The sequence below is a fragment of the Liolophura sinensis genome, chromosome 10 (genome assembly GCF_032854445.1).
Source record: "Liolophura sinensis isolate JHLJ2023 chromosome 10, CUHK_Ljap_v2, whole genome shotgun sequence".
Taxonomy (NCBI): Eukaryota; Metazoa; Mollusca; class Polyplacophora; order Chitonida; family Chitonidae; genus Liolophura; species Liolophura sinensis.
In genome coordinates, this window is record NC_088304.1 from 14,029,207 (window position 1) to 14,053,430 (window position 24,224).

Below are 24,224 nucleotides of genomic sequence, written 5' to 3' on the forward strand. Positions count from 1 at the left end.
AAGGATATCTGAACTGTCCTCCCGTCAATGGCTCTGTTTGACATCACTTTAAACACTCTTTGTTTTGATTATTGTTAATAAACAGAATTTTTCAAGTGATCTTGCCTTCAGCGTTCATTGCAAAGGATTTCATAACATCACGTTAAACACTATTTTGGATAATATCACCACGTGTGTTTTTGCTGGGAATTTTGCTTTCAAGGTCCCCGTTCACCATACAACCAATTGTGATTTTCGTTGCTCAGGTGACCTTTTCCACACTGGACGGACGATCTGCATAGTAAACCATCAACCATGAAGATCAAGAAGGTTCTGCTGACCATACTGGACATGAAGACGGTTATAATGTCCATCTTGACCCCAATTCTTCTTCTGCCCATTCTCTACGAAGTCGAGGGGGATGTAAGTTTAATTTCCATAAGCCTCATGGAATGGATCAAATCGATATGCTATAGCAAAGGACATACGGTATAGAGGGTAAAATCAGAACAGCGACGACAATATGATAATTGCTAAATGGTCGCATGTAACCGGTGAAATACGGCCTCTTGTCAATTTACCTCATTTAGGGCTTTTATTCTGACTGTTTATGTACTAAATGATAAATCTATAAATGCCCCACAAAATGGCTAAAATGCTCGAATTGCATGACGACATCTCATTCAGTTCGAGTCTCTCTCGAACTAGGATATGTGAAGGTACATCCCTATTGAAACAATTACTTCAAAAGGGGTTTCAGTGGCAACCCCAAATGAAATAATATTGAAATATTTTTGGGGACCAGGGAATGGGCAAGGATTAGAATATATGTAATACTGTCAAATATTTTTGGCCTACTTGAAGAACATAGCTCTGTGCCCAAAATTACGGGAAAAATAGCTATTTCCTATTATAATCCACCCTAGTTCTACTTGTTCAGGCAAAATATATATAAATATGAACTACCGTAAAGCAGGATTTTCAGTAATATTTAAGCCACCCCTCACCAATGCCACTAATGCGTCGTGGAAAGGTCACCAACAGCTCAAAATATTTGTAGAAAATAAAACACTTTCTTATATTTTGAACACGTGATATTCTATCAGTTAGAGAGATAATGCCTTTGAAATTATAATATTACAAAGGTGTGGAATATTTATATATAATTTATATATAATACCCCTGTTGAAGTAATTGTTTCAACAGGGGTAATTTATTTCAATAGGGGTTGCGACAAAGTTTGAACTGCGTGTACTGACAATAATCGGAACGCCCCAAATCCGCTTACTGCATTTTGCTGGTCTGTAATTCGAGCTTCCATTGTTTGTTGAAGTAATATTGTAAATTAAAAGAGCCATAGTCATGGTCAGAATTACAACATTATGACAGCCGAGTTACGCCCCTTTCTACCATGACACGTGTGGCTATTTAGAAAGCAAGGAATTTTGAAATCTGTTCTTCCTTAATTCCTAAACTAGTTGGATCGATATGTAATACTTGGTATTTGAAGAATCATAGACAAGTAACGTCTAATAAATTGAAATTAAACTCTACATTTTCCCTACCTAATTCTGCGTAAGGCATGGCGCAAGGGGACGTGTAAGTTGTTACTATTTTACCATTCACATGAATATTTAGAATAAAATCCTAACTGAGATAATTCAGAAGAGTGCGCCTTTCACCGGTTACGTGTGACTATTTGCCAGCCATCACACTGTCGTCTCAGCTCTGGTTTTACTCTCTGTGTTGTACGTCCATCACACTGCCGTCTCAGCTCTGGTTTTACTCTCTGTGTTGTACGTCCATCACACTGCCGTCTCAGCTCTGGTTTTACTCTCTGTGTTGTACGTCCATCACACTGCCGTCTCAGCTCTGGTTTTACTCTCTGTGTTGTACGTCCATCACACTGCCGTCTCAGCTCTGGTTTTACTCTCTGTGTTGTACGTCCATCACACTGCCGTCTCAGCTCTGGTTTTACTCTCTGTGTTGTACGTCCATCACACTGCCGTCTCAGCTCTGGTTTTACTCTCTGTGTTGTACGTCCATCACACTGTCGTCTCAGCTCTGGTTTTACTCTCTGTGTTGTACGTCCATCACACTGCCGTCTCAGCTCTGGTTTTACTCTCTGTGTTGTACGTCCATCACACTGCCGTCTCAGCTCTGGTTTTACTCTCTGTGTTGTACGTCCATCACACTGCCGTCTCAGCTCTGGTTTTACTCTCTGTGTTGTACGTCCATCACATTGTCGTCTCAGCTCTGGTTTTACTCTCTGTGTTGTACGTCCATCACACTGTCGTCTCAGCTCTGGTTTTACTTTCTGTGTTGTACGTCCATCACACTGCCGTCTCAGCTCTGGTTTTACTCTCTGTGTTGTACGTCCATCACACTGTCGTCTCAGCTCTGGTTTTACTCTCTGTGTTGTACGTCCATCACACTGCCGTCTCAGCTCTGGTTTTACTCTCTGTGTTGTACGTCCATCACACTGTCGTCTCAGCTCTGGTTTTACTCTCTGTGTTGTACGTCCATCACACTGTCGTCTCAGCTCTGGTTTTACTCTCTATGCTGTACGTCCATCACACTGTCGTCTCAGCTCTGGTTTTACTCTCTGTGTTGTACGTCCATCACACTGTCGTCTCAGCTCTGGTTTTACTCTCTGTGTTGTACGTCCATCACACTGCCATCTCAGCTCTGGTTTTACTCTCTATGCTGTACATCCATCACACTGTCGTCTCAGCTCTGGTTTTACTCTCCGTGTTGTACATCCATCACACTGTCGTCTCAGCTCTGGTTTTACTCTCCGTGCTGTACATCCATCACACTGCCGTCTCAGCTCTGGTTTTACTCTCCGTGTTGTACGTCCATCACACTGTCGTCTCAGCTCTGGTTTTACTCTCTGTGTTGTACGTCCATCACACTGCCGTCTCATCTCTGGTTTTACTCTCTGTGTTGTACGTCCATCACACTGCCGTCTCAGCTTTGGCTTTACTCTCTATGCTGTACATCCATCACACTGCCGTCTCAGCTCTGGTTTTACTCTCTGTGTTGTACGTCCATCACACTGTCGTCTCAGCTCTGGTTTTACTTTCTATGCTGTACGTCCATCACACTGTCGTCTCAGCTCTGGTTGTACTCTCTATGCTGTACGTCCATCACACTGCCGTCTCAGCTCTGGTTTTACTCTCTGTATTGTACGCCCATCACACTGTCGTCTCATCTCTGGTTTTACTCTCTGTGCTGTAATCTTTCATGCTCATTTAAAAGCTTGTTTTATCACATTCATTTTTATACAGGCTTAAATCACACCAAATGTTTGTTTCCTACTGTTTTCTAATTAGCTATGATCTGGTGAATTTTTTGAGAGAGTTTGTTAACTGTATGACAATATCTCCTTCCAAAGGCCGGAAGATGTGGGTATGGCGTAGGTATCGTTATTGTGTTCTGGGCGTTTGAAATTTTACCTCTTGGCGTAACGGCATTGCTTCCCATCCTACTGTTTCCGGTTTTGGGTGTGCTGACAACAGGTCAAGTTAGTGGCGAGTACATCAAGGTAAGTTAAATATTCCATATTTGTGTGGGATTGGGCTGGAGTTGGGGGCGGGGGAATAAACAGTCAGCCCTGGATCGCATAAACAATCCAGGGCATGGTGCAAAGATGCAGCAAAGAAGTGAATGTCGCAAAAATAAAAACCTACAATGTTTTAATAATTTATTCTTTATCAACATCATATTCACACAAGAGTTCCAAATAATAATAATAATAAATCAAAGTATTTAAAATGTAACGATTGTGTCTATTTGGGTAAATATCTTGTTACTTGTAACGTTCAGGATGCGGATTTTCCTCCTTTGTAACTGCCTTACCCCGAATTCTGAGTGACATACAATATCCTATATTCTTTATCAACATCATATTCACACAAGAGTCCCAAATAATAATGATAAGTCAAAGTATTTAAAATGTAACGATTGTGTCTTTTTGGGTAAATATCCTGTTACTTGTAACGTTCAGGATGCGGATTTTCCTCCTTTGTAACTGCCTTACCCCGAATTCTGAATGACATACAATATCCTATTTCTATAAGACATTACGGGCATCATACAAGTATAAGAGAAAAATCTATAAGTAAACAGCAACGCTTTCAATTTTTGCCAAAAAAAAAAAAAAAAAAAAAAAAAAATTGACAACAGGCTCCTCCTGTTATTTCTTTGTGAACATAATTTATTAAGTATTTTTTTAAATCAGGACGATTGTCCCATTTAACGTTGTGAGAAAAAATTCCATGCCTTACTTATCTTTGTTTTTAGAACGCTGTGCCGTCAGAGGTGGTGCCCTTCATTCATTGTTGTAAAAATGTAGCAATTCTTGTGACGTAGACGATCAAATTAATGAACCATACCAAGTTGACGTCACGGCGTTCTAAAATCAAAGGGGACACAACTCATGTCATGTTTAACAAATTGTAGTCTTGTCCGAGTGCATCTGTCCAAACATAATCTACAAATAGGATAGACACCTACAAAATGAACTGAGTGAGTGAGCGCTTGGGGTTTAACGTCGAACTGAACAATTTTTCAGTCATATGACGGCGAAGGGGTCATTAGAATGTATGTAATATGCCGCCTTGTTGCAGGACGGATTTCCACCGCTCTTTTATCTTGTGCTGTTTCACTGAGACGACTTAACGCAGGCAAGTGAGGCGCCCCGCCCGAGCCATTATACTGATACGGGTCAACCAGTCGTTGCACTATCCTCTTAATGCTGAACGCCCAGCGAGGACGTTACAACTTCCTCTTTTTTAAGGTATTAGGTGTGACCCGACCCAGGATTAACTCTGGATCTACCGCTCCAGAAGCTGACGCGCTACCAACTGTGCTATCGGGGCCGGTCAAACTGATACAAAATTGTAACACAATCACTACGAACCATGTATTTACGTTGATAAGCTTCAGTTTCGTGTAAAAAATCTTTGACTTCACCTTTAAACGGCACTCACATACATGACTATTTATTTATTTGATTGATGTTTTACGCCGTGCTCAAGAATACTTAACTTACACAACGACGGCGAGTATTGTGGTCGGAGGAAACTGGGCAAAACCCTGGGGAAACCCATGATCATCCATAGCCTGCTAGCAGATCTTCTCACGTACCTTCGGAGAGGAAGTCAGCACGAGCTCACAGGGTGACAGACTCTTGAGTCATGGCGCCACACTGGCGCGCTAATCACATCGGTCTCGGAGGCTTCCCTCAAATATATGACAGTCTATGCTTTGTTCCATTTCCACAGAGCCCATCCGTTACGCTTATTGGGATATTTGGCATTATTGCTGCCGTTGAGCGCTGGGGTCTTCACAATCGGATAGCGCTGGGAATCCTTAAACTTTTCGGAACAAAGCCACATTGGTTTGTATCAGTTATTTTTTTATTTTTTGTTTGTTTGTTGTTTGACGCCATAACCGAGAAGTGTCCATTTATACGACGACGGAAGCTTGCAACAAGGTACACCTGAGGCGTAAATCCAATAGCAGTAGTGCCTTGATTCATTCGGGGGCCTCCGTGGCTCAGTTGGTTAGCGCGCTAGCACAGCGTAATGACCCAGGAGTCTCTCACCGAGGCGGTCGCTGTGAGTTCAAGTCCAGCACATGTTGGCTTCCTCTCCGGCCGTACGTGGGAAGGTCCTCCAGCAACCTGCGGATGGTCGTGGGTTTCCGCCGGACTCTGCCCGGTTTCCTCCCACCATAATGCTGGCCGCTGTCGCATAAGTGAAATATTCTTGAACACGGCGTAAAACACCGATCACAATAATCATATAAATACCTTGATTCATTCCTATTAGTATTCATGACGTGGGGAAGCCTGGCAGCAACCTGCAGGTTGTCGTGATTTCCTCCCACCGGTTTCCTCCCACCATAATGCTGGCCACTGTCGTATAAGTGAAATATTCTTGAGTACGGCGTAAAACACCATTAGTTTTCTTGGTGTCAGATACGTATTAACTGATCTTTACAAAGCCATTTAAATATATTTGCGCCATTTATTAAACACTAATTGAGGTAAACTGACAAAAGGTTGTATTTCATCAATTACGTGCAAGTGACCATTTACCAATTATCACACTGTAGTTCCTGCTCTGGTTCTACTGTGTATGCTGTAAGTTTTTTTTATCATGTAGTTTGTAAACAATAAGAATGCCTTACAAATGGCAGTAGGACTTATGCCTTATACCTTATAAATGGCAGTGTTACGAATTTGAACTTTGATATGGGATTCATGCCTGGAATATCCACTGTCTGTCCGGCATCATTGAAAACTGATGACCGCTTCTCTCTTGTGTGTTACCGGCTTTAGTTCTCATTTGTATAATTTCTTACATACCTTGGTCTTTGGGAGCTAGTGTTAAACGTTGTTTTGGAAGTGGATATTCCGATTATCGACTTGGAACGCCTTTTACGGACTACGAATGGTATATGAATGTCGGACATGACGCTTATAGTTATGCCTTTTACCATATGAATGGCAGTGGGACTTATCCCTTATGCCTTATGAATGGCAGTAAGACTTACGCCTTATGCTTTATGAATGGCAGTAAGACTTATGCCTTATGAATGGCAGTGGGACTTACGCCTTATGCCTTATGAATGGCAGAAGGACCCCACATGATACATCTATATACAAATTTCACCTGGTTACATATGCTAGAGAGGGTACAAACATGGACGATTGCAATCTATGTCATGAAACATTTATGCAGAGACTTCTAAATCACATGTTTTCTGTTAAGCAACTGCATTCACAATTCCTTAAACTTGCCAAACATACCACCAGTAACAACTTACAACAGTCGTAACGTGGAAAATCTATAGCGCTATGCTTTGCAAGTACGTACCTAATTCTCGTGGATAGGGGATGTATAAACATAGTTGCAATAAAATCATAAAAGACATGATATTTTATGTAACAAAAATCTGAACCTGTTTTAAATATTAAATGCTGTGGATTGCATACTGGATTTGACGCATGACTTATGACACACGTATATCTTTCCGGGCCTCCGTTATCGAGGTGGTAAGCGTGATAGCGCGGCACAATGACCTCCCACCATAATGTTTTTTGAGTGCAAAACAAAAATCAAATAAATAAATATTTCCCCCCTGAAATCATTAAGAATCGTTGATTAGTTCTATTTCAAGAAGCAGATTTATGAAGATTATTGTATCTTAATCACCAAGACACACGATAAATGAAAAAGAACGGTCGTCGTTTAAGTGAAATCAGTTTTCATTGATACAGGGAAGGCAGGCAGTTTTCTAGTCTTGAAATCTCGTTGTCCGTCAGTAATGTACAGGTCAAATTATTACTGTTCATAAAAGCATGTTGATGTTAAAAACATTTAATAATGATGGGGATGGTAGTTTATCTACCACTACCGTTAATTTTCACAGTAGAAGGAGTAACAGTATCCATTTTGTTTATTTATTTGATTGATGTTTTACGCCGTACTCAAGAATATTTCCTTATACGACAGCAGCCAGCATTTTGGTGAGACGAAACCGGGAGAAACCCACCATCCGCAGGTTACTGACAGATCTTCCCACACACTTAAACTTTACACATTGTCTTTGATGGTAAAATGTATTCTGTTATCATTGCTCATTCTGTTAAAGATAGCACACAAATTCTATTAATTTTACATAGAAATTGTATTATATTAAGATGATATTATGTTGAATATGACATGGTGTTGTATTATACACATAATAATAGAATACATTCTCGCATTACCCAGACAACACACTTTCTGTTAAAATTAACAACTTATTTTTTGAGAGATTCGCCAATTTTTGAATTACTCTGTAGGTTGATACTGGGCATGATGGTTTGTACTGCTGTACTGTCCATTTTCATAACGGCTGGGGTGACTGTTCTCATGATTCCAATTGTACGCAGTGTTGTTGACAGACTGGAAGGCGTCCAATCTACCAGAGGTAAGTGTCCAATTTGGACAATATCAATGATTTCTTTCATTCGTAACCTTCCATTTGTGTCCGTCCTGGTTGCATTTCAAGCCGCGATGTTGACGGGAACAAGCGGGGCATGCTAAAGGAAAGTCTTCAATCTGGACACCGAAGAATGTCTCCAATCTGCATTCAAGGAACAGTATTCATGTGGACAACAAACTTTAACGCATCCAGTGAGCAGTTCAAATGAATATTTGCAATCTGCATTCAAAGGAAAGCGTCCGGTCTGGGGAGTATTCAGACTGGAATTTGAAAGGAAGGAGTTAAATCTTGACCCAAAAACAAGATTCCTTATCCGCACACTAAATGGTGGCTTTTAACAAACACACGAAAAGAATCGTTCAGTCTGTAAACCAAATGATTTATTTATTTATTTGATTGGTGTTTTACGCCGTACTTAAGAATATTTCACTTATACGACGGCGGCCAGGATTATGGTGGGAGGAAACCGGGCACAGCCCGGGGGAAACCCACGGCCATCCGCAGGTTGCTGACAAACCTTCCCACGTATGGCCGGAGAGGAAGCCAGTATGAGCTGGACTTGAACTCACAGCGACCGCATTGGTGAGAGACTCCTGGGTCATTTCGCTGCGCTAGCGCGTGTAAACCAAATGAAGATTTCCACCGTTTCAAACCGATGGAATATACTCAGATCCTTCTGTTCTGTACAAAAAATGAAATTTTCCGATTGGCTCAAATGGAGCTCCAAACTGAATATCAAAGAAACGAGTCCAGCCCGCACACCAAAAGAAGGTATCCAGTCTAAACACCAAAGGGAAGGTATTCAAAATACAAACCTTGGAAAGGGCTTTCAGTCTGAGAATCAAAGGAAGATATCCAATCTGCAGACCAAAGGAAGGTATCCAGTCTAAACACCAAAGGGAAGGTATTAAAATACAAACCTTGGAAAGGGTTTCCAATCTGTGAATCAAAGGAAAATCTCAAATATGCACGCCAAGGAAAATCTCCAATCTGCGCACGAAAGGAATGTCTCCAGCCTGCTGGACAAAGGAAGGTTTGCAATCGGGATACTAACAGAAAACACCCGAAGGCAGAACTATGATATGTGTCACACTTAACACCTTTCCAATGTCAATACGTATATTTATGTCTGTAGAAAGTGATACTATTTTTGACTTTCTCTCTGCCATTGGTATGGCAGGAAAGCTGTAATTTTAAACTACCGTCTGTGTTTGTTATGTGACTTCTGGTGTCCTTTTTGACTGAATAGTAAATGAATTATCCGTAGTAGATCGACTACTTGACGTTTTATTGTCGCGATAAAACTGAAATATTGTTGAAAGCGACGTTAAAACTTTCACTCACTCACTCACGTATATTTATGTTTTATTCTTAGTATATCCCTATGCATTGTTTTAATGCTATTGTTAATGCTATGTTAAATGTGATGACAACACGCCATTTTGAGTAATCCCAGAACAGTGGCGTCTAATAAATTGCAATTAATGTCATTGCGTTTTTTTAAACCTATTTCTGCTAAAGCCATGGTGCTAGGGCTGGTGTGTGTGTGTGTGGAGTGGGGGTGGGGGGGGGGGGGGGAGGAATGAAATTTGCTTCGTTTTGTACATTTTACATGAACAGCTTGAATAAAACCGTTACTGAGATAAACTGACAAGAGGACGTATTTAACCGGTTACGTGTGACAGTTTGCCAGCTATGACACTATCGTTGCTGTTTATTTGTTTGTTTGATTATTTACCAACAGTCAGAATACAGATGTATGCAAAGATATAATATATTAACATAAACAATTAAGATTATAAACAAATGTTTAAATGACTGCAAGGCGGGAATCAAGCCCGGTTTGACTTGTTCTGTCCCTTCATACACATGCATACAGTAAGTATAATTAGAGAAGAAAAGCTAGACATGCATATAAGTACGGATATGACAAGATACAAGGCTGGCTGATGGTGATACGATATAAGTTAGTTTGTCGCTAGAAATCTGATTCCATAATATTCATGAGTTGATAATTTTTGATTTATTTTTAAAAAGAAAAAAAGAGTTGATATTGGGATATTTGATGAGTTTGTTCCATTCTCAAGGGCCTTTCGCATGGATGGAATATAGCGATGGGATAGTTCTTGTGAATGGTCTGTGGAGATTTGGTCTTTCATTCCTTGTAGGGTAGAGGTGTACATCACACTGCATTTTGAAAATGGTTTAAAAAGTTGTTGGATTTTACTCTCTATGCTGTACGTCTTTAATTATGTTCTGTTGTTTGGATACGTGTGAGCTATTCTGAGCTTGGGAAATCCCAGATAATATGGTTTGGGGACGAATTCCAGGTACGAAAGGCCAGAATCTGTGGATTTAGATAATACTAAATTTTGCTGACATAGATCTTTGTTCAAATACATAAAGTTAAAGCTGGAATTTTAATGTAAGTGACCTTTGCAGTGTCAGTGACCTCTGCAGTGTCAATTACATCTACGCTGTTTGTCCAGGGCTTTATAATATTCACAGCTTCAGTTTCGCAATCATCAACAACTTCACACAAAAACCACACCAACAGGAATTTTGAATGAAAAGAACTAAAAGACAAAGAACTGTGGTTATTTAGGGCAGCTAAGAGCTGTTTTTTTTTTTCATCTTCTTGCCTCTGAACTCATCATCTTACATTTGAGCAGATCAGAAGATGTTCAGGGTCTCTTTTTTAGGGCTACTTTCATATACAAACATGCATGAAAATTGCATTCAAGGATATCTGAGCGGTAAAAATGTGAAAAATGTCTCAAGGCACTGACAAGAACCAATTTAGTTCATGTTAACAATCTCCGGTCGTAAGTGGGAAGGTCTGGCAGCAACCTGCGGATGGTCGTGGGTTTCTCCCTCTGCCCGGTTTCCTCCCACCATAATGCTGGCCGCCGTCGTATAAGTGAAATATTCTTGAGTACGGCGTAAAACACCAATCAAATAAATCATGTTAACAAAATGAAAAAAAAAAAAAGAGTTCCGAGAGAAGGGGGGAGACAATCACTTTCATTACCAACTCTCCATTGTCTCCCCTGATCACATCTTAAAGGTAAAGATAACACTAAAATGAAGTATACGTCACATGAAAGACCATTAAAAACTGTCCAGCTAGATACTTGACATTCTTAAACATGTTCAATGCGGCGAGTGCATTCATAGATCTATATGTTTATGTATTTTGAATGATAAAATGTAACAGTTTTATGTCAAGTAAGCTGAAAAAACCTTATGTGACGTCACTTGTCGCAATGTGGTCAGAATCTATCACCATAGAATAAAATGTTCAAATATATTTTACTAGGTTGAAAAAAAAAAGAAACCAAGCTATTTTCCCGGACAGTTTTTAATGGTCTTTCATCTGATACATACTTCGTTTTACCTTTTTCTTTGCCTTTAAACATGTTCCGGGTACTTTCATACCGAATACTTCAACAATGCCTTTTATTGCCGCCTGCTTTGTCGTTGAGCGTTGAAAGGAAACAGGACTGGTTGGCTCGGTTTCGGTATACTGTGACTGGGTGGGGTGTCATGTCTGGTGTCTTGGGCATGATACTTCAGCGGCTGGAGCACTTTGGAACTCTCATGAACTCTTCCTGCCACTAGAAACACAATATATATATATATATATATATATATATATATATATATATATATATATATATATATAATATATATATATATATATATATATATATAACCACACCAAGTGTCTCCTCGTCTCCATATGAATGGAAAATCGCTAAGTACGACATAAAAACCCAGGGATACATACATACATGCATTCTTAAACATGTTGTTGTAGAAAGGAAGACGGAGGAAAATGAAAACAGCGAAGACGAGGAGAATGATTCGGGTGCAACTATTACGGAGTAAGATTCTTCTTCAGGATTGATTGCTTTATATGGTCTCCTGACTTAGATTAACCTAATAAAGAGCGGAAAATATAGAAAACCACGATGAAATATTACCATTATTTTTTTTAATGAGATGAAATTTTTCAATTATGTAACAATTGATGAAGCGATATCATTATTTGTGAATTGATGAGATGTTACCAATATTTTAAAAAAGTGATTACATTCTGCTAATATTTGAAAAAATAAACATGGACAATTGGCGAATATTTAAGAAAAATGATGAAACGTTGACCATATATTTTAGAACTGATTAAAGGTGACAAATTGTCGCCAATGATTGTTCAGTACGTGATATCAAGACATGACATTATGATTAACAGGTTCGCATATGTTATCATTTTAGAATGACAATCACCTCAGACATATACAAGCAGTGGCATGCCATAATGTGTGAAATAGAAACGAAATGCTGATGTGTAAATCTCTTGCCTACGACAAATACTTAGATATTAGGGCTTAAATACTACTCCATCAATGCTTTTATGGATGCCGATTATGAATTTTTTTCTTACGATAGAAACATTGCGTTTGGCAAATAGCATCCCTTATATAAATATAAATGTAAGATATTTTAACATAAGATTTCACAATATATTAATTTATAATACAATTATATATATATATATATACATGTATATATATATATATAATTGTATTATAAATTAATATATTGTGAAATCTTATGTTAAAATATATATTTGTATTATAAATTAATATATTGTGAAATCTTATGTTAAATGTGCAAGTTAAGCACGGAGTGGACTGGTTCTCAGACTATAAGGTTTTATAAAGTTAGTCTGGACATAGAATTTTTATCGATATGTGGCAATTCTTAAACGAGTTAATGCACTGAAGGCAAGTCATGACAGACAAACGGACGGACGGACGGACGGATGGACAATAATTAATATCCTCGCTATTTATGAAAGCGTGAGGTGAAAAAAACAGCCGACCCAAGTGAACTTGGATCTTTTCTTTTTTAAAGGGTATAATGTTGCAACTTTTTGCTTTACAGCAGTGAGCATCAGGACGAGGTCAAACGGTTGTACAAGGCGTTTAGTCTCTGCATTTCTCACGGCACTTCGATTGGCTCCACAACCATATTAACGGGACACCCGTCTAACTTTGTCTCTCTGGCGCTGATCGAGCAGTAAGTGAAAGCATACAAACGAATTAACAGAAGTATATAAACTGTAGAGGGATGAATGCCACTTTCCCATTATATGATTTCCAATCATAGTAGTGCGGTGAATACTGATTAGTATAATAAAATACCAAGATGTTTATTTTTTTGCTTCCAGGATTTATGAGCCTTACGGTATTTCTTCCAAGTTGTCGTTCGTCGGATGGCTTGTATACGCTGGTCCAATTTGTGTTATTCTAATATTCCTGGCTTGGGTTTGGTACGTCATCTTATTTCTTCGAGGAAAGTAAGTATTTTACAATGTAAATTCCGTTAGTCACTCTGTCGTCTTGCATGTTTTTCGGCCCTGTTAGTCACTTTTTCTTCTTGCGTGCATTTCGACGATTTTCACATTGTCTTCTTTCATGTACTTCGACCCTATTTGTCACATTGTCATCTTAAATGCATTTCGGCCCATTAAGTCACTTTGTATTTTTGCATGTAATTTTTATCCTGTTAGTCACATTGTTGTATTACATTAATTTAGGCCTTTATACTCATTTTTGTATCCTGGCATGTAATTTTGACTTCTTGCATATAACATATAAATTTCGGCCCTGTTAGTCACTCTGTTTTCTTGCATGTAACATATAAATTTCGGCCTTGTTAGTCACTCTGTTTTCTTACATGTAACTTATAAATTTCGGCCCTGTTAGTCACTCTGTTTTCTTGCATGTATTTAATTTCGGTCCTGTTAGTCAATTTGTCTTGTTGGGTGCATTGCAATACTATTAGTCACATTGTCTTCTTGCGTGTAATTTCTGCCTTGTTAGTCACATTGTCGACTTGCATGTCTATATCTGCCCTGTTAGTCAGCTTTTGTTCTTGCATGCTTTTCGGCCCTATATGTATTAGTCACTGTCTTCTTGCACGTAAATTTCTGTCCTTTCAGTCACTTTTTCTCCTTAAGTGTAAATTTTCCCCGTGTTAGTCACTTTGCCTTTTTGCTTGCATTTCGAACCTGTTGGTCACTCTGTCTTTTTGCATGTAACTTTCTGTCCTGTTAGTCACTTGGCCTTTTTGCTTGCACTTCGACCCTCTTAGTCACTATCTTTTTGCGTGTATTTCGGTCATATTAGTCACTCTGTCTTTTTGCATGTAACTTTCTGTCCTGTTAGTCACTTCGCCTTTTTGCTTGCATTTCGACCCTATTAGTTACTCTGTCTTTTTGAACGCTTTTCGGTCCTGTTAGTCACTCTGTCTTCTTGCACGCTTTTCGACCCTTTTGGTCACTATCTTTTTGCGTGTATTTCGGTCCTGTTAGTCACTCTGTGTTCTTGCATGTAACTTTCTGTCCTGTTAGTCACTTCACCTTTTTGCTTGCATTTCGACCCTGTTAGTCACTCTGTCTTTTTGAGCGTTTTTCGGTCCTGTTAGTCACTCTGTCTGACTTGCGTGTTTTTCGGTCGCATGTATTTCTGCCCTATTAGTCATTTTGTCTTCTTGCTTGTACTTATAGAGGTCTTTGCCGGAGGTCCAGAATGACCGCTGAGATGGAAAATGCAGAAAAACGATTAAAGGAGTATCTCAGGGACGAGTATAAAAAGTTGGGTTCAGTCACGTGAGTTATTTAAAGCTTCAGATGAAAGAGTTTGAAAAGTTAGTTATAAATATGATCTTAAATATTTTTTCGATTTTTCTGGAATCAGAAAAAAGACATTTGAAAATAATTTTTGTATGATGGTTATGAGGGAATACCTCTTGGCATACATTTATATCTCTGCATGGAGATAGTCCCATTTACTCACCATACAAAGATATTTCAAATAGCCTTTCTCCTGAAAGAAAATTTAAGACTGTATTTGCAAATAGATTTACACGCTCTTTTATCCGATATTTCCATCATTTCTATGTTTTCTTGTCTGTTAAGAGGGTTTTAACCCTTATCACTCACGAGGCAGTCCTCTAAACCTTTATACAAAGCAAATCCGTCCCAATTTTCTTATTCAAGACCACGGGTCCTTTGCTATGCAATGGGCTACCAACAACTCTAAGATGAGTTCAATCCAAGTCCTACTTCTGTTACAACATTTTTCCTTCTTACGATATTGCAGTTTACATGTGGACTATTTTGTCACTGTTTAAACATTGCATAGTTCGGTAAACTAAGCACACATAATCTACCTTAGAATATTCCAGAATGCGCTCAGTTCGGTGCCTGTTTGTTTACATCAAGTGTTCAGGAATTTTCTTATTCTGGAAAATTCCACCAGGCTATATAAGACCTACGAGAGAAGGGAGAGAAAAGAGATAGGAGAAAGGAGAATTATTGAGAGTTTTGGATGCTTTCACTGTGTGTTACATTAGTAGGCCTTTTGTGCTGAATTTTGGTGTTTCTATAGCCTCTGGCTTTGTTATATCCTATCTCCACCGAGCACTTGTTCAGTCTGAACGTGTATGTTTAATTTGTGCTCTTGTATACACGGTGCTTATTAGTACACAGACCCTGTCTGTGGAATTTTGTGTATATTTCGTCATACACTCAGTTATACTGTGGATTTTCCATCTTGTGAATTTGCCTCTGAGCATTTATGCCTGTGTGGCATATATATTGTGGAATATATGCGTATGTTTGGACTTGACACCGTAAGTGCCTTAGTATTTGTATAGATACTGCTATCCTTTCTTGTTAAACTTAAGTACTTTAATATTTGTATAAGTCCTATTATCTGTTCTTGTTAAGCTAATAAATTGTTGTAAAATAAAATCTGCTAGTTTTGGTTACTTTTTTGTGTGGCTAAACTGTCGTGTATTTCGAACAAGCCATCTCTTTATAATACAGGCAGTTTGGGTCGTAACATAATGAAGTGATAGGGAAGTGATATACACTATTTTTATAATTCTGTTTTAAAATTTAAGCCTCAGCCTGTCAGTTATTCCTGTGTTTACTGTTCTTGAATGGGATAGAAAAAGCTATGACCTTTATGTACGTTTTACTGTCATTTCTTTTAAAACTAATAATGTATTACATTTTTTTAAAAACTAATAATGTATTACATGGTTTTTTAAACTAATAATGTATTACATTTTTTTAAACTAATAATGTATTACATGTACATACACGACTGACTGTTTTGTAATACAATGTAACTGTTTCCACTGCATACATGCTTAAATAATAAATTAAGCAATCAATCAATCAGTTAATCGATTAAATAAGCACTCGCAAATTTGACTAAATACAGTGTACTTAGCAAAAAAGCTCTCGCATAATAGACAAAACACTTTAGCAAGCGACTTTCATTATTCACCTCAGCTGAGCATATCGAAGGATGTCATTATTAAGTGAACATCGCCACCATGTGGCTGAAATACTGCCGATGTGGCGTTAAGCCATAATCATTCATTTTATTAAGTGAACATCAGCCTTGGTGGATAACGAGAATTGACATTGTCCGCGGGTGGATCATTGAAATGGACACAATATAATTTCACTCTTATGTTATGAATTTAGTCATATACGAATTTCTGCAAAGGCTAATCATTATACAGTAATTATGTACATTTATTAAACTACATGCGCATTTTTTTTTTTACATAATCGAGATGTAGGCTTTGATGATGGAAATGAGCTATTTTCCCGTTATTTACAGTTATCCAGAAATCCTCGTGATGATTATGATGCTGTCCATGATGATTCTCTTCATCACAGAAGATTTGTACTTTACCAAAGGCTGGGACTCGTGGTTTAAACCTGGGTAGGAATTCCATTTTATACTTTGTTTTCGGGGCCTCCGTGGCTCAGTTGGTTAGCACGCTGGCGCAGCGTAATGACCCAGGAGTCTCTCGCCAATGCGGTCGCTGTGAGTTCAAGTCCAGCTCATGCTGGCTTCCTCTCCGGCCGTACGTGGGAAGGTCTGCCAGCAACCTGCGGATGGTCGTGGGTTTCCCCCAGGCACAGCCCGGTTTCCTCCCATCATAATGCTGGCCGCCGTGGTATAAGTGAAATATTCTTGAGTACGGCGTAAAACACCAATCAAATAAATAAGTAACTAAATAAATACTTTGTTTTCAGTACGTGAATGGATTGAATATTAAAAATGAAACCTGAGTGATGAGAAGAAGCGGAACTATGGTAGCCCGTCCACCCTTCCACCCCTCCTCTCAAAAATGAGATAATCCATTTTCTCCTAAAGCGACACCCATGTAATCGTCTTGGGACGGATCAAAAGTTACATGAATACAGGATCGTCGCTGATCGGCTAATGTAAGAGATAGGTCAGGCGCCTGAATTTTAGGTGTGACAAGCGTTACCAAGGCTACGAGCTTTAAGCCAGGACATCCTATCTCCGCTGTCAGACAATCAGCGCCTATTTTTCATCCCTTTAAGATACCACCTATGAAGACCTTTCATTTCCTAGTATGCAACAGTACTTTTTGTGCTCATGCTATGAAAAGAAAGTTGTGTGTTATGACACCCTGAGTTATGCTAGGTGTTCCGGTCCACTATGACGTGTTGTAGGCGAAATTTGTTTTATATATGTGATAGGTGTTCTAGAGGGCAAAGCCAAGACCATCCGCAGGTTGCTGGGGACCTTCCCACCTAGGCCAGGCTTACACTCACAGCCACCGCTATGGTGGAAGCCGCCTAGTGATGTTGGCGAAGCAGATAGAGGTGCATTGCTATAGCCATGCGACGTAATGAGGCGGGCAATGGAGGCGAAGTAGATCGAGGTGCATTACTGTGAACATTCGACGTAATGAGGCGTGTGATATAGACGAAATAGATAGAGGTGCATTACTGTGACAGTACAACGTATTGAGGCGGGTGGTGTATGGGCGAAGTAGATCGAGGTGCATTACTGTGAACATGCGACGTGATGAGGCGGGTGGTGTATGGGCGAAGTAGATCGAGGTGCATTACTGTGAACATGCGACGTGATGGGGCGGGTGGTGTATGGGCGAAGTAGATCGAGGTTCATTACTGTGAACATGCGAAGTAATGGGGCGGGTGGTATATGGGCGAAGTAGATCGAGGTGCATTACTGTGAACATGCGACGTAATGAGGCGTGTGATATAGACGAAATAGATAGAGGTGCATTACTGTGACAGTACAACGTATTGAGGCGGGTGGTGTATGGGCGAAGTAGATCGAGGTGCATTACTGTGAACATGCGACGTGATGAGGCGGGTGGTGTATGGGCGAAGTAGATCGAGGTGCATTACTGTGAACATGCGACGTGATGGGGCGGGTGGTGTATGGGCGAAGTAGATCGAGGTTCATTACTGTGAACATGCGACGTAATGGGGCGGGTGGTATATGGGCGAAGTAGATCGAGGTGCATTACTGTGACCATGCGACGTATTGGGGCGGGTGGTGTATGGGCGAAGTAGATCGAGGTGCATTACTGTGATTATGCGACGTAATGGGGCGGGTGGTGTATGGGCGAAATAGATCGAGGTGCATTACTGTGACCATGGGACGTGATGAGGCGGGTGGTGTATGGGCGAAATAGATCGAGGTGCATTACTGTGATTATGCGACGTGATGGGGCGGGTGGTGTATGGGCGAAGTGGATCGAGGTGCATTACTGTGATTATGCGACGTAATGGGGCGGGTGGTGTATGGGCGAAGTGGATCGAGGTGCATTACTGTGATTATGCGACGTAATGGGGCGGGTGGTGTATGGGCGAAGTGGATCGAGGTGCATTACTGTGATTATGCGACGTAGTTGTTCGGGTCGTGTATGGGAGAAGTAGACAGAGGTGCATTACTGTGAACATGCGACGTAATGAGGTGTGAGGTGAGTGGTACGTGGTACTCTAACTTGGAAATCTACAGAAAACTTATGTTTTTTTCCATATAGGTTTGTTGGCGCGGCGGGACCAGCCATATTAATACTGACTCTGATGTTCATTATTCCCGCTAAATCGCCATTGGAACTTCTGCGACGTAAAGGCAAAGGTGCTGTACTCGAAGTGTAACCTGTCACATATGGTGGCTTATTTATTTACTTTTTTATTTGATTGGTGTTTTTCGCCATACTCAAGAATATTTCACTTATACGATGGTGTCCAGCATTGTTTTGGGAGGAAACAGGGCGGACCCGGGGTAAACCAACGATCATCCACAGGTTGCTGCAAGACTTTTCCACGTACGACAGGAAAGGAAGCCGGAATGAGCTGGGGGCTGCTTCTCAAAACAGTCGTAACGTTACGCCAGTCGCAAATACCATGGCGTAACCATATGCCAGACTTTGCCGTACGACCGAGGGCGGAAACCATGACCTGAAACTCACAGCGGCTGCATTGGTGAGAGGCCCCTGGGTAATTGCACGTTAACCACTCAGAGTTGTTTAATAGTGGAACTCTCAGTGTACACAATTAGGTAAACATGTAATTTGTAGTACACAAAGATGTGTCTGTTATCTATTCGTCGAAACACATTAAAGCACACATTTATGCGCCTGTGTAGATTTGCTACACTGAATGTGTACCTGTACACCTGTTATACACAGTTAGGAGCATCCGCGGCCGATGTGTTAGTGTTTTCTCACCAAAGCAAGCGCTGTGAGTTCAAGTCCACCTCATGTTGACTTCCTCTCCGGTCGCACGTAAATCTTCACAAGACACATACTGAAAAATCTGTCTGAAATATATTTCTTTCTAAACAATCCCCAGCGTGCAGAATGCAAAGAGGTCATATATTTGAATTCTGAAGTTGACTTTGTGGGCAGGTATTGGAATTTTTAGGTCTTATCACATCATTGCAATTCATTTCTCTCTGTAATGTTTACCTAAATTAACAGAATTCTGTTCCGTTGGCCCTGCTCTTTACAGTCTGGTATGTACTCAAAGTACCCACACGCTTCTTGGATGCACGCTGAGACTTTACTATGACGTCATTGGTCCTGACGTCATCAAGTCCAGTCAACATAGTCCCTACAGAGCTCAAATATTTGAGTTCGGTTAATTCTTTTACTTTTAGAAATATAAGAAAAAATCTGTGCAGAATCAGTTTTCAGTTTTTAAATTTTGGTTAGAATTAGATTGAAATTTGTCGTCAATAATTTTGACATTTTTCATCTCAGTTAAAATAGTATCATTCTAAGTAGTTCCTGAAAATTAATATATATATTTTTTTAAATTGTAGACAAGAGCAATAATCGGTTTGCACCATTACTGTCTTGGTCGGACGTTAACAAGAGTCTGCCTTGGTATATAATACTATTGATCGGGGCGGGGTTTGCTGTGACGAAAGCCTGTGAGGTAAGTTCATTGGATGTCGCATGGAGCTTTTGGCACTTTGCTTCATAAAAGTGTCTCATTTCCCTTAACCCAGTGGGTAGGGGCTGTAAATTCATCGTGTTGAATAGATCGCCACGTTGGATGCATGAACAGTTGCAATCAAAGGGCAGCTGAAAAAATACATAAATGTATTTTGATTAACTTTGGAAGCATGGTTCACGATTTGAACACTGATTCATTCATTCACCAAGAACATTCTATGCGTCTTTCCAACATCATTGGAACGTCCATTTTGCCTGTTCATTATACTTTTGTGTTTTCTCCTCTCTTTTATTGCAAATCACTGTTTTTATTTAGGTCTCTGGACTCATGGACCTTGTCCAAGAAACCTTTAGTGAAATATTCAGTGGCATGGAACTCTGGGTGTTGACCCTGGTTGTGACTACTATTGTCATTTTCCTCACGGAAATCATAAGCAGTACTGCCACACTTGTTACATTGTTGCCGATAGTATCCGAATTGGTAAGTTCTGTTTGTTTTTCAGCTTGATTATAACTTTTCCCCCCAAATTTTAGTGAATTTTAAACGTCATCACAGGTAAAATTAGCACTAGATCTAACGACCACATGTATCGTTAAAGTTTTCAAAAAATGTCACGGGAGTGACTTTATTAGTCAAAATTCTTCATTTCCGAATCACGTACTTTTCCATGTACTCAACTAAGTAGCTCGTTATAGTCAAACAAACAGCATGGAATTAAATTCTACACTCGGTGCTGTGATTTCCTTTCTTTGATTGTTTATTTTTAAACAGGAGGGAAAGTTTTTCAGTGAGGCAGCATTACGAGCGACCTGTTACATGAAGCCTGGCTCGGAATAGTGCTGAATGTTTAACACATGCTATATTTATCACATATTCCAGGCTATACAAGCTGGTCATGATCCTCTAGCTCTGGCCTTCCCGATGGCAATATCGACAAACTTTGCATTCATGATGCCAATTTCGACACCACCCAATGCAATCGCTTATTCTTTGGGATCTTTGAAGATAAAAGACATGGTAGGTATTCTGATGAAAGCTCGACCCTCTGATGTGCCGTTAAGAGGGCGTGGTATCCTTGGGCTCTGAACATATCCGAGGAATGGTATCAATTCATTGTGTTTCTGTGATAATTTATTAAATATAATGGCAACATTTTGAGTAATTCTATAGACCAGTGACGTCTAAAAAAATGTAATTAACATGACAGCATTTTCTAAAAAGAATTCCCTAATTATTCTGATTATTTGTTATGTGATAAGGGGCTTATTAATTGCTACTTTTTAGAAAGCATTTACATGAATAGTTAGAATAAAATGCTAACTGAGGTAAATTGACAGATTGCATGTGACATGCCAACTTTAAAATTGTCATTGTTGTTGTGGTTTTACTCCCCATGCTTTCCAAGGCCCCACGGTGATACCGGGACGAAAGGAAAACATTTTTTATGATAGTTACAGATGACACACGAGGTGCGGTTTCAAACCTAGACGTGGACAGGGAAATTGTAGATTCATCAGCCTATGGGGCCATGGTGACAATAATTGGTCGAAAAAGATGACAGTTAAATAAGTAATTAAATAATATAGAAGACTACATAGTTGTTTGAAAAGTTGTTGTGAAAAGTTGTTTTGATAGCTATCACCGTTGACGCCAAACAAACAAAACAAAACAAAAAACTGAGAAGTGTTTTTTGAACTTTAATATATTAGGCCACATATATTAAGAAAAAATCTAGCATTTTATGTCTCCTTTAAGGATGTTGTTGAACTAGATATTTTTGTAGTATTTGCACGACTTAAAACTAACGTTAGGGGCCTCCGTGGCTCAGTTGGTTGGCACGCTAGCACAGCGTAATGACCCTGGAGTCTCTCACCAATGTGGTCGCTGTGAGTTCAAGTCCAACTCATGCTGGCTTCCTCTCCGGCCGTACGTGGGAAGGTCTTCAGCAACCTGCGGATGGTTGTGGGTTTCCCCCGGGCTGTGCCCGGTTTCCTCCCACCATAATGCTGGCCGCCGTCGTATAAGTGAAATATTCTTGAGTACGGCGTAAAACACCAATCAAATAAATAAATAAATAAATAAATAAATAAAACTAACGTTAGTAAACCAAGTATAAATAAAACGATAACTCCATTTTTCAGGCTATAGCGGGTTTTATGCTCAATATATTGTCACTCATATTGATCAATATTGGGGCTAGTACCTGGGGACAGGCGTACTTCCACTGGGATATCGTACCAGAAGCGATGAGGCGGAACTTTACTGCTTAGCTAGGAACGCTACGGGCACAAACTCCTGCTTGCTGGGAGCTGAGGAACGCTACGGCCCCAAACTCCTGCTTACTGGGGACTGTGGAACACTAAGGGCAGAAACTCCTGCTTACTGAGAACTGAGGAACTCTACGGACAAAACCCCTGTTTACAGGCAACTGAGGAATTCTAGGGACAAAACACCTGTTTACCGGCAACTGAAGAACGCTACGGACAAAACACCACTTTACTGACAAAGACATTGGAAGAAAGCAAAGCTAATTATATAGGCGTAAACGTCTTACACGAGTTTCCAGTAAAGAACAAACATGTGAAATAATATGTCGGGGATCAAGCAATTGTCAACTGATCACACTGATATATTATCGGTCGTCATGTTTCCAATAGTGGGAAAGTCCGGATTAGAATGAGGGTTTTCTTTATTTATTTATTTATTTGATTGTTCTTTTGCGCCGTACTAAAGAATATTCCACTTATACCATGGCGACAAGCATTATGCTGGGAGGAAACCGGGATGGACCCTGGGGGAAACCCACAATCATCCACAGGTTGCTGACAGACCTTCCCACGTACGGCGGAAGAAGTTGCCAGAATGCATGATCTGGATTTGAACTCAGAGTGACCGCATTGGTGAGCGGCTCCTGGGCCATTGAGCCCTTTGGGTGCTAAGGAACGTAAACTTCTCAGTGCAATAACCCATTTTAAGGAAGTTAAGTAGGAATATTTCAGCCGTGACAACAGTATATTGCTAAGTTCATGAAAATGGAACTGAACATACATACCTTTATGAAATTAGAAAATGTGAACGCTGTCGAACTGTCAAATTGTAGATTGTAATGTACTGGACAATATTCCTTTTCGGATTTATTAATCTTTCCAACACACACGGCTGTGAACGTTGTGATAGTTAATGTACCACGGAAACACGTATTATAGAGGATGCATACGTTTGTAAACAATCCTTTTAAGAGAGTATATCGCCGTTTTGAATCTTGCCATATTGATTATTGTTTTTATCGCATGTAAATGTATACGTGAAACTCCTGTGCTTTATTTTTGTTCTCTGCTTGTCTAGAAATTTGTGTACATGATTAATGATTCATTCATATTAAAAGATATTCGGCTAAATTTTCTGTTAAAAATGATCAGTTAATCTTAACAGAAGTTCTGTTGTCTAAGTGATGCTGGGATGTATTTTACTATTGCAACAGATTATTCTGTCAAAATTATTCTTTTAAATATGGCCCTCACATTCTATTAATTCAACATAAACATTGCCACAGACAAACAGGATGGAAAGTTGAATATGACCAGTCATGTGTTATAATAACACTATACATTCTAGCATCACTCAGACCAAAGACTGTCTGTTAAAACTAACAAGCGATTTTTTCAGAGTATAGTTTCTGGCTTCCTTTATTCAGGTGAATGGAGACTGCAGTAACTATCCAATCAACCAACAGAACCACAATCACCATGGCAACAAACCCACTGGCCGAGAATCACGAAGCTGTCAGACTTAAGACTGCTCTAAAATTGTGACCGATCTTCAGAATTTTTATTTTGATAAGAAGAATTTTCTTGGAATTTCATGACAAAATGGAAAATTTGCGTTAAAGTGTTAA

The 24,224-nt window shown here is 39.7% G+C and overlaps 1 protein-coding gene across 1 annotated transcript; it reads left to right on the forward strand.

Moving 5' to 3' along the window:
• The first annotated feature begins 294 nt into the window (after positions 1-294).
• On the forward strand, positions 295-21,428 carry LOC135476911 (solute carrier family 13 member 4-like). The gene is made up of 12 exons (XM_064757056.1): positions 295-402; positions 3,377-3,526; positions 5,268-5,383; positions 7,838-7,965; positions 11,801-11,867; positions 12,931-13,065; positions 14,558-14,659; positions 16,692-16,796; positions 18,907-19,004; positions 20,193-20,308; positions 20,645-20,809; positions 21,209-21,428. Exons 1-12 carry the CDS (start codon positions 295-297, stop codon positions 21,413-21,415), a joined length of 1,497 nt encoding a protein of 498 aa, XP_064613126.1. The 3' UTR covers positions 21,416-21,428.
• Positions 21,429-24,224: the final 2,796 nt, after the last annotated feature.

Excerpts from the sequence above, each read along its gene's own strand:
- LOC135476911 (XM_064757056.1), top strand. The coding sequence starts at position 295 with ATGAAGATCAAGAAGGTTCTGCTGACCATACTGGACATGAAGACGGTT. Across the intron at positions 3,527-5,267 it reads TTAGTGGCGAGTACATCAAG|AGCCCATCCGTTACGCTTAT; the intron begins GTAAGTTAAATA and ends CCATTTCCACAG. Across the intron at positions 7,966-11,800 it reads AGGCGTCCAATCTACCAGAG|AAAGGAAGACGGAGGAAAAT; the intron begins GTAAGTGTCCAA and ends ATGTTGTTGTAG.